The 11918-nt window shown below is 40.6% G+C and overlaps 1 protein-coding gene across 1 annotated transcript; it reads left to right on the top strand.

Moving 5' to 3' along the window:
- The first annotated feature begins 384 nt into the window (after window positions 1–384).
- On the top strand, window positions 385–11901 carry LOC115044877 (vascular cell adhesion protein 1-like). Its single transcript, XM_029504219.1, has 9 exons — window positions 385–590; window positions 1148–1414; window positions 1518–1847; window positions 2120–2380; window positions 2929–3117; window positions 8412–8675; window positions 8796–9125; window positions 10613–10870; window positions 11104–11901. Exons 1-9 carry the CDS (start codon window positions 515–517, stop codon window positions 11274–11276), a joined length of 2148 nt encoding a protein of 715 aa, XP_029360079.1. The 5' UTR covers window positions 385–514; the 3' UTR covers window positions 11277–11901.
- Window positions 11902–11918: the final 17 nt, after the last annotated feature.

The following is an 11918-nucleotide window of genomic DNA, read 5'->3' as shown; positions in this document are numbered from 1 at the left end:
GCAACGACATGTTCCTGCCTACACATTCCTGCCTACAGATTTCTACGTTGTGCATGTTGATTTGTAGATTTATGTATTTATTTATGTATTTATTTATTTATTGTAAATAATTGAACACATGTAAAGCTGTGGAGTTGTAGCATGTGTCTTAATATAAATCCCACCCAAGTTCTGTCTGCTATGGGCTGGTGTTTGTTTTTTCCCCAAAACAATGACTTAAAAAAAAAAAAACTACATTCCCTTACTAAAGGTACACAGGATGCAGGTCAATACTTGGGGTGAGAGGAGAGGAGAGGAAATGAAATAGCTTCCTTAGGCGTAGCCAAACAATGTTGTACTTTTGCTTTCTCCAGTTTCCAATTTCACAAACATAAGGAGGAAAAGGCTGCAGTGCCAGCATTGTTCCACCGCAGCATGACATGAACGGCGGGGCTGGAACCAACACAGCACATTCACTCTCTGAACACCTTTGGATTTAATAGTTGACGGTTTTTTATTCTGTCTCTGAGAAGAAATGGGAGCAATGTTCAACATTTTTTGTGGGATTCTTCTGTTGGGCTTCTCACATGACCTCCGTGCCTCTGAATGTAGTAAGTGAAATCCATCTTTAAAAGGTTTTGTTGTCATCGTGCTATATGTTGTGTAAATTAATTGTTACCAGCTGGCTGCACCTTTCACAATTCAAGATGTAGTTCAACACTGTTCTTTTTAGGATTTCACTCGTGGCAGTTATTCTTTTTAAGCAGATAAATATTGTTGTTTGTTGTAGTAGCAGAACTAATTCATGTGTGCTCTGTTCCTAAAGGGGATTGTAAAATCTTGTCTGTTGAATTAGAAACAGCGATTCATTGAAAGAATAAATAAATGAACTGACTAATTAAATGATCAGAAACACAGAAACAAAATATCCATGACAAACAAAAACAGGCAGCATAGGTACTCCGTGTAAAATTAGATAAATGAAATTAGGATAACTGCCTGTTGTCGTTAGTGATGGTGATTTCATTATTCATTTTGGATTTGTGCTGTCATTTTTAGTGGAAACCTCATTGTGAAAAGTAAGAAACAGACAAAACTCTGCTAAACAGTGTTAACTGCAGATGAAAGGGATTTGAATTTAAGCAGTCTCTCCCATCTCGTCTTCCAGAAGATCACACCTGTGCAGACAGACCTGCGTTCACTCCGTCACACCTGGTAGTGAAGTTCGGTGATGCCTTCTCGGTCACGTGCACCGTCTGCTTGTCTTGTGCAGAAACTCTCAAATTTGAAAGAGCTCTGGGAAGCCATAAAATACACGGAAACACACTTGAATGGACCGTGAAAAATATGACTGAATGGGACCCACAGACCACATGCTACTATGATTATTCTGAAGAGGAGAGCTGTTGCTCTGTCCTGCCGGTAACTGTGTACAGTAAGTCTGGTGCTGATTTTAATGGGTAATAAAGCATGTTTTGTATTAAGTTGTTGTCAGCCTTTATCCTTTTTTGTGTTTCTGTCTCGATTTGTCTCCACAGGTCCTCCAGACAGCGTGTCCATCAGCTTTGTTGATCACTCTGGGCCGATGTCTGAGGGTCGTCCCTACACTCTGCAGTGTAAAGTGCAGAATGTAGCTCCTGTTAAAAACCTCACTGTGACCTTCTACAAAGGACAAACAGCACTGGGTCAACAACAGTCCAACAACACCAATAAGAAACCAGTGAGTGAGACGTTCACGCTGGACATCAGGCCCAGTAAAGAAGATGACGGAGTCCAGTTCTGGTGTGAAGCCAAGCTGGAGCTGGGACCTGAAGGACCAAAACCACCTCCAGTGGTGGAGTCACAAAGAGTCTCTGCCACAGTCCGCTGTGAGTCTGCCTTTAATGCCTTGTTGACAATTAAAGAATCGGAGAAAACCAACCAGTAGACTAAGTTTTAAACTTGCAGAAAGTTTGCACGAAGCTCGTAGCACGACGTAGGAAGGCACGACGTAAGAAACGGATGACTTTTGGCCTGTTGTCTTTCACGGTGTGTGTCAGTTTCTAATAGAGTAGTTCAACAGCTATCCGAGACGAGTGAGCAGGTTTAATACGATTGGAAAGAATGTGAATAATCACGTTTACCTTTAATCAACACACAGATGAGCCTCAGCTGGACAGGCCATCCAGATCAGAACTGATTTACACCATCAGAGAAGGAAAACCTCTGCAGCTGACCTGCTCTGCTGCTGGAAACCCCGGCCCCTCATACACCTGGGAGGTCCCCTCAGCAAAACGTGGCCGTTTCACCAGCAACCATCTTGTGATTGAATCTGTAACTCCTGAAGATGAAGGGCAGTACGTCTGTACTGCCAGCAACACCATGGGGAAGGCCACCCTGACTTATAAAGTGACTGTCCAAGGTGAGCTTGTGCTGCCGAACCAAGTGCTAAATTCATCTCTTTTGGTTTGTGGTGCGAACAAAAGGCGGTGAAAGATGACTGGAAAGTGAAAGTGGACGCATCAACAGTCCCTTTATACTTGGAAAGAGAAGTTTAGTTTCACTCTTCTTTAATTTTTCTGAACTATTTCTGACTTTCTCTAATCGCCATCTTTCTCACCACATTTCCAATTTTTTCTATGAAATAATTGTTTAGCGGTGTGTGAGAGAAAATTAAGTTGTTTTTATCTGATTACAACATTCTTGTGAGCAACGTTTGGTATTTAAATATAAATATATCTCTTTTTTCAGTCCTTCCTAATGATCCAACTTCAGTCGCTGTGTTAATTATAGCTTTGCATTACTGACACTGGCTGTGTGTAAATAACCAGCTTTTCTGTGAAGCACTTCCGTCACGAGTGTGTGATACAGCTAACTGACCAAAAGAAGAGGAAGCACGAGTCAACCCTTCATTCATGCTCATTTATAGCATCTCCTCAACGTCTCATCATTGATTTCATTTGTTTGTAGGTTTGCAGTTAACCACAGCCTCAACCACGACAACAACAACTACAGCCTCACCCACGACAACAACAACCACGACAACAACAACTACACCAAGCAGCAGAACAACTGTCCCAAACAGCAGTCGCAGCAACGCATCAGTTCAGACGCTTATGATGTGTATTTTGCTTTTGTCACATGTGATCAAAATCCTCTAAGCTTTCGGGGTCGCAGCTGGAATCAGTGCTTTACTTACATTTGCTGTAGTTTGAAGTTTAGCGTCATTTTCGAACTGGAGTATCTTCTCAAGATGTCAGCCAGGAAATTAAAACTTGCAAATGACTTTTCCTAATAGAGAGGCCATCACGAATTCAAAATATGGAAATATGAGACCGGAGATGAAGCCTACTGACAGCTACCTGAAACATGTGACGCATGGCGATGAGTCTAAAGGCAACACAGCCAAACTTCTGACACATTGGGGATGTGAAGAAGGAAATAAAAGCAGAAATTTGCATTCTCTTAAATTTGAAGTGGTGATCCTAACCCACCTAAAACAGGTGAGGTCTAAATGGCTACAATGTGATATTGGTGCATTTTAAAGTTGATAATAATCCACGAGGATATAACCACACTGAACAGCTTCATTGTTTTTACTGTTACAATAAATGTTTGCACAAAATTCAGTGCTAACGTCAGTGTGTATCTATGTATGTCACAAATCATTTCATTCCGCCTGCCGCTGTCAAATCACCACTCGTGCTAAATATTTGAACCATTTCACATATTAATGCTGTATTTCCCCTTTAGTTACGATGGAAATAGTAAAGCTGCTAAATTGATCTCATATTTAGACGTTTTTAAACTGAAATATATTCCAATGTCTGTTTCACAGATGAAACCCGTGGAAATAAATCCAGAGTTATTTAAATATTAAAGTGCTTGAAACACTGAAGTTAAAAAAAAAGAGGAGGAAGGGGACCAATTTCTCACATATTCCCCCTGAAGATAAACATTAATGGACTACCACACTCCTTTTTTTTTTTATCCAAGTCCATCCATGTTTACAAGTAAATCATCTGTGCACTTGCAAAATAAACCAAATGTAAATGTGCTTATTCTGCAGAACAGTCCATTGCAGAAGAATTAATCATATTTTGAGGATTGTTGATGCTTGACTCTCTGGTTTATTGCTTAAGATAGTTTAGCCCTATTTTAGCATGAGTTGAATGAAGTGAGCATCTGTGACTGTATAAATGTGTATAATATGTTGTGCAGTGTTGTTTTCTGTGTCTGACAACAGGGTGTGATTAATCCGCTGGGAATGTTCTTCCGTTCATTCTCCTGTGCTCGTTGTGTGACTTTACTCCTGGGGCCTTCTGAAGGGGAGGAACAGAACCAGATCAGGTGCACCACAGCACCCTCCAGTGGTGTCCAACTCACCGTCCAGATGACAGGACTCAGTGTGTGCTCCATGTTTTCATCCTTTGCTCTGAGTTCATTTATACCCTTATATTCAGTACAGATGACAAACCTACGCCCGCTGTGGCATAATTACTGGCCAACACAGTTGCATACAGCACATTTCCATGATTCCTGAAAATACCTGGTGCTCCCAGTACTGACAAGGACACACGCAAAACACAAAACTATGGACCGATCAGTCAGGAGGAATGAGGAGGTCTTGCTTTTTTCCTCTCCATTGTAGCTGTTATCACTTTCGCTTGCATCGAAGCAGCTGTGCTGCCTAAACGGACAGACTGATGCTTCTGAAGTTTAACTGGCTTGTTTTGTGCTGCGATAAATAAGTGATCCCTTCATTTGTTTATATTTGCCCCATATGAGGGCTGTTTTTCTTTCAAAATAATGCCAAAGCGAGCCGGATCTCTGTAGGTCAGCAGGTCTGACCTTCAGGACATGAATCCAGTGAACCCCCCCCCCCCCACAGAAAACTGCGACCCTTCAGGGTTGTTTTGAGTCTACATTCAATCGAAGCCTTCTCGTATTCGTTCTTAGAGTCTCCACATCTCATTCTTGTTTATCTTCATTTCATTTCCCATCTATTCTTAGTCACTATGGTTGGTTAGCTAAAAGTTTGATATGCCACAGTTTAGTTCATAGTTGGCTAACAAACTGAGGCTATGGGAAGGTGGACAGTTAACCAGCTCAGATATTTGACAAATTTCATCATTCTGACACTGAATAAGAATTTAAAATGTGACTCACTCAGCCTCAGTTAATTTGTGATGATTACACATGCTGCTGTTGGTTCATTTGGAAGTCCCATCCAGACACATTAGGAAGTTCAACTTGCTAAAAGTTCAGGCCATAACATCAGTGTATTACTTCAGTTTTTTTGTTGTTGTTGTTTTTTTTTTTTGTTAATGCTTCCTTCCTTCATTTGTGGCTGCAAGAGTGTGATGTACTGCGCTTCTAAAAAACACATTAAAAGGGCACAGCACAAGAAAGTACGCTGTAATGTCATTACAGCTTATTTATAATTACTTCTTTATGTTATGTTATGTCATGAGTCCTTTAATTCACCCACAGAAAAGGTTTCATGTTTTAGTAAGAACAACAAAATGCTGAATATGAAAAATTTTTTCTCATTTATGACTGGACGGTGTTTTTTTTTTTTTTTTTTTTTTTTTTGCGAGAAATAAATATACCTCTTATCTTCACGATCTAAGTTATAACTTACTCAGCTTTTATAAATAGGCTTGTATTACTCAACACCCGCCCTGACGTTGTATCTGGTTGCTGGCAGGAGTGGGGGAGGGGCGCTGTCAGGGTGGAGGCACTGCACTGAAAACAACCAGGCAGTGATCCAGAATGGATTAGGAAATATTATGTACTACCTGGAGTATAAAAGAATAAATTACTCTCGTGGTTTTTGTATTTTTATGCTTTTCCTTTATGGCTTTTCCTGGAACTTGGAGTGGGGGGAGGCAGGAAGGAGATAAGGGAAGTCTGGTATTAGATCGCTGCAACTCCTCCTCAGTGAAATCTGGGCTAGATCAGTCTCTCTGCTGTTGTGTGTGGAAGAAGTAAATCTGTCCCAATACATCCACGATAGAGACCTTTTGTAGTCCGATGGCGTGCTGCACATTGTATTGCATGTTAAAGCACAAGCACTCTGCTGCTGAAGCAGACCCATAACCCTAACCCCTGATGATGATTGGTAAGGGGAGTACCAACAACTGATGAACACCGAGGACAACAAAAACGGGTGCCGAAGCTGCACAGTCACGGAAAGTTACAAATTTGGGTGGCAAAGCAGCTCAAATGGGAATTTTAGAAGAACGGGTTGTGTTTTTAGAGATGTTAGTCTGATCCTCTCAGCTGTACCTTGAATAAACTTCATCCACATTAGACTTTGAAGACTCTGAGACATTTCTGGCCCAATGTCAGGCAGCTTGTCCGTCTGTCCACACTGCTCTCTAAGTGTTTTGATTTAATGTTTCAGGCATATTAATGACTTAAATGACATCAGATTTGACATACTCAGGTTGGAGTTCTGCAAAGTTCTGAGGATTCACAAGTTAGATTTGACCTTTTTTGTCACATGACCAGAACAATGTGTGCACACGCAGAAAATCTGAATGTGCTTTCCGGTGTTACTCCTGAAATGGATATTTTAAATTTTTTTAAATTCAAAGGAACCAAACTGACTATCTGCTGCGAGCTATTTCAAATCAAATGAGTTTAATGACGGAGACGAAGTGATCTCATCCTTTAGAGAGATTCACTTTTATTGAAATCCAAAAATACGTCCTGAACTTTTACAGCTCAGGCTGCAGTGGACAGGATTTTCAGAAAATGAATGGTACCTGACTTACCCTGTGCCACCTACCATGACCTAACATGACCTACCATGCACACAGAATAAAGGTGATGGTTGCCAGATCACAGCAGAGTATCCCCCGCATTCCCAGCCTTCACCCTTAATTATGAATAAACATTTTCCTCAAACACAGGTGGCTGTAAGGTCCACATACCAGATGAACTTACAGCCACATTACAGTGTGTTTTGAACAGTTTTGAACCCCTCACTGCCCAAGTGGGCTTTCAGTAAATGTCATTGACTTCAAGTAAATTACCTCATCGGGTCCGGACTGGTGCGTTAGGGTGTCATGGGATTTCCCGGAATTTTTTTTTTATTCAATGACCGTCGGAAATTTTAGTGAATCAGCCTGCTGCCCCTCCTCTCTCAATTATGCTTTATAGCCATTTTACTTTCATTTTCAGGCAAACCTCCTGATCACAGTCGGACTGACACACTCCTCCATCTCATCTACTGAGCAGCTCATCGGGAGACGCAATGTTTGCTTCTTTTTGTGTATTTGTGGCTCTTTGTCTGGCCAATTTCCTGCTCGACTTCCAAGTGTCCGCCTGCAGTGAGTCCTCTCTTCTGTTTTCTGTCAGTCTCTGATGTATTTTTTATTTATTTATTTATTTATTGGATGGCTGTTATGTCCTCAGATGTAAACGAGATTAGTGTGTAGGAGACATTCTCAGCTGAGGGAATACGTTGCATGTGCAGTGTTGTTGAACCTTGTTGTGTAAGTAATGCGACCGAGCCATGCAATTAAATTGTGTTTTACTGTTTATTGAAGTTCTGCCTTTTCTGGGAAAAGAAAAAGGGATAACTATACATTGTCAAACATTTTAGAGTAGCATTTACCGCAGTACTTTTTTTTTCCTCAAACTCCAGTAGCTCGATCTCAAGTTTTAGTTTCTTGATTTCCAGCTCTTTTTTCTGATCATCCAGCTCTAAGTTATAACTGCACTAAAAGAGTGATGAATGCAGACATCTTTGGATTATATTTTTGTGCTTGGCCCGGACTGCTGGCACTACAACTAATAGAACACCAGCTAGAAAACTGTTTAAACTTGATCACAAATAAGACAAATGAAACGAATTTTCCTTTGATTTGGCCCTAATCTTACTGACTTCCTCATATTCTTTATTGTGTGACTCTGCTTCCTTTCTGATATAGCCCTCAGGTCTTTGGTTTTTGTTGTTTTAGCCAATCCGTATTTGCCCTGATAGGAGCATTCCTCTTCTTCTATCCTTCATGGTGTTAGATTATGAAGTAGACAAATGTCCAAACCACCTTGTTGTCGTTTATTGAATCCAAACAGAACAAATGTGAAGTCTGATCCCATCAGAGCGTTTACAGTGTAGATGAAGATAACAGTATCTTAATCCCAGTCCCAAAGCTGATTGGTGACCCCAATCAATTTTAAAGGTTAAAAAAGTGACAGTGATTACTTTGAACTTCTGAAGTCACAAGCAATAGATCTGCAGCCAATAACTTTATCCACTGGTTTAAATTCAGCGCGCTGATTTAAAAAAGTGACGTGAAATACATTTTGGTGAGAGATTCTTTAAGATACATTGAATGAACCGTATGAAATCATTGTCACGCTTTCATATGTGTGAGTGTGATATTGCTAATTTTACATCAAACGGTTTAAATCACAGTCTTTCCCGTCTCGTCTTCCAGATTACACCTGCACAGATAGACCTGTATTCAATCCATCCAACCTGGTGGTGAAGTATCAGGACCCCACATCGGTCACGTGCACCGTCTGCCCGACTTGTCAAAGCCTTTTCAATTTGGAAAGAGCTCTGGGACACCATACAAGAAATGGAAGCACACTTAAATGGACAGTTAAAAATATGACTGAATGGGACCCAAAGACCACGTGCTTTTATACTAGTGCTGACGATGTCCAGTGTTGCACACTCCTGCCGATAACTGTGTACAGTAAGTCATATTGCTGAGCGAAATTCTGACGCTAAACAATGCAACTTGTGGATTTCTTTATTTGATCTCGTAGATGCTTTCTTTGTCTCTCAGCTTGTCTCTTTGACCTTGTCTCCACAGGTCCTCCAGACAGCGTGTCCATCAGCTTTGTTGATCACTCTGGGCCGATGTCTGAGGGTCGTCCCTACACTCTGCAGTGTAAAGTGCAGAATGTAGCTCCTGTTAAAAACCTCACTGTGACCTTCTACAAAGGACAAACAGCACTGGGTCAACAACAGTCCAACAACACCAATAAGAAACCAGTGAGTGAGACGTTCACGCTGGTCATCAGGCCCAGTAAAGAAGACAGTAGAGTCAAGTTCTGGTGTGAAGCCAAGCTGGAGCTGGGACCTGAAGGACCAAAACCACCTCCAGTGGTGGAGTCACAAAGAGTCTCTGCCACAGTCCGCTGTGAGTCTGTCAACAAACTCAACACACCTCAGATCTGTTTCTAAGACAAAACAACCACATCCTTTAAAACAGCTCAGTTATTCTATCACGTAGACTTGTTTTGACTCTTTTTAAGTATTTCTGAGAGCTTGTGCTGCAGCTCCAATCAATATTTCATTTATGGGTTATAGGATGGCAGGTTACTGATTATTGATTAGCAACTAGCTGGTGAAATAAGTTGAGCACCTGACTGAGTAAAGACAGTAAATATTTGACTCTGTCAGAAACACAACTCCAAATCAATGATCAACTTAATGTGTACTAGTTGCGTAGATGGATTATTGTGCGCTAACACCACTTCCCCTGCTGCCCAGTGACAACAAAGTTAGTTATTGCTCCTGTTAATGTGCTTCCGTTCACTCACCAGCTGCTGGATGCATTTCTGTGAAATTTTGTAAAGACCTTTGTGGTCCCCAGAGGACAGAGCATACTGACTCCGGCTCTCTTGCTGTCCCTCCCAAGATGAACTGGGATAACTTGGGTTCTTGGGTGGCCCGTACAAATGCTATGCTAACTCAAAGCACCAAGATGCAAAAACGATTCTAACTTGTGACACTGACACCCGCAACAGTAACTCCTAACTGTGTAGGGGGAGCTGTTTGGAAAGTAAAGCTTTGCCAATCGGATCTTTGCTGTAAAATGTGTATCTGATGTGAATTCATATCAAAATATAATGATATACATGATATACATTTATTATTAAATATAATATTGTCTAATAATATACAATTATTACACGCATTTAAACAGTGTTCAAAGATGCTTTATAGGGGGCAATCAATAACAGTAGAATACATCCAGAATAGATGAAAAAGATGAAAAAATGTCAAGAAGTCAGATACCATCAAAGAATTCCACTCACATTAGTTCATTGTCAAAAGTAACCTTTTTGTTTAATGGATGACACATCAGAAAACTGAAAAGTAAGCCACTACTCATGGGAAAGTACAGAAACATCAACTTTTTCGTGTTGTTTTTTTTCCCCAGTGAAGGAATTGCTTAAGTGCACCCATGGTGACTCTTCGTCAGGATGGGGAAGTCTGTCCTCAATGACGTTTTAGCTGTGTGACTGTGTGTTGTGCAAGGCCATATCCTTGGTTTTTGCATAAAATCCAAGTGTGTGGCAATGGTCAGGAGGAAAGGAAGAGAAGCAGCTAAAGGTCACATTAAAACACATTAGCAATGGTGAAATAAAACTTTTTTTGAATCCTTCCTTCCCCTTAATGACCAAGTTTTAGAACTAAACTACACAAAGTGGCCAAAATGTAACTTGAAATTGAAAGTGAAGAATAATGCCATGTTAGGAAACCACAGTGAAGGAAACACGGTACTTTCCACAACCGCTCTTACGACACAATGCTGATGGATTCAATGGGGTTTTGTTTTGTTTTGTTTAGTTGTTTCCTAAAATGTCCCTCCTTTTATCGTTGCATTTCTTTCTCACACAGTTAAGCCTCAGCTAGAGGTGCCATCACATCCAGGTGTGATCACTGTCACAGAAGGGGAGGCCTTAGAGCTGAGCTGCATGTCTGTGGGAGACCCCATGCCCTCGTACACCTGGAGCTCCCCGCCGGCTATTTCTCCCCAAACTAATATCAGCAATATCACGATCAAATCTGTTGGATCTGAGCATGCAGGGGAATACACCTGCACAGCCAGCAACAATGAGGGCGCAGTCGCTTTGACGTATAGCGTGACTGTCAAAGGTGAGTTTTAAGTTTTGTCATGTCCACTGGGAGTTCTCGGAAATGTAAAAGTTCTACAATTTAAAAATAAAAAAAAAAGGTTTCAGTACAGTTTTCTCGCGAATTATATGAACTGACTCTTACTAATGTGGTATGAAGAAGGAAGTTACTTTAAACAGTTTTGGTATCACCTGACATTTAATGCTCTCTCTTCTTTTTTTTTACCCCCCCCCCCGCCACCCTATTCTCTGCAGCAAACATCATCCCGTACATACTTATAGCAGCAGCAGCATGTGCGATTCTGCTTTTTCTCGTATTTCCAGTAGTGTATCTCTGCTACTACAAAAAAAAACGAATGGGACAGTACAATCTGAAGGAAGTCCTTTTAATGAAAACCCACCACGTCGCCGTGCCCGTGAAAGACTAAATCTGTGCGAAAGTTTTAAACATGTCCGGATAAGCTGGGGAAGTTGCTTTGTGAGAAACTGTGGAGGTTAAGGTACCCACCATCAATTCCCGGAGAGACGATGCTATAACATTTCTGTAAAGATTATATCTGACGATGTAAAATGCCTAGATAAAGGTGAAACATTTTCTAAAAAGTTTGCTTTTTCAGCAGGCTTAGTACTGTACTAGCATTGAATGGACTGAAGTCAACTTTTGTGTTTATAATAAGAAAATTAGAGATGGAGATGATAAACAGGTTTATTCTTGAACTTGTGTACAACTTTCAGTTGTTGCTGTATACAAGGGCCGGTGGATGTTTTTATCAACTGTTACTGTGCTTTGTGTTCTTCTACGACACATCTACGGAAAATGTATATTAATGTTCATGTTATAGTTTTATTGTGTAATTTGAATGGCAGCAGGAATGAATAGTGTGATTTACTGATAATGGGTAAAGACGACTAAGTATATTTAAAAAAAATTTATGTTGTGATACGTGAGACTTAAGGATGGAAGTAGTTAGGATGTTTTATGCAATTATTTAGGTAGTACAACACTGCTTAAAAAAAAAAACACATTTAAGAATAGATCTCACTACTGGTTTTGTGAGAAATTTCCCACA

The sequence above is a fragment of the Echeneis naucrates genome, chromosome 1 (genome assembly GCF_900963305.1).
Source record: "Echeneis naucrates chromosome 1, fEcheNa1.1, whole genome shotgun sequence".
Classification (NCBI taxonomy): domain Eukaryota; kingdom Metazoa; phylum Chordata; class Actinopteri; order Carangiformes; family Echeneidae; genus Echeneis; species Echeneis naucrates.
The sequence above is the reverse complement of the archived record's forward strand: the minus strand, read 5'-3'. Positions and strand labels throughout refer to the sequence as shown.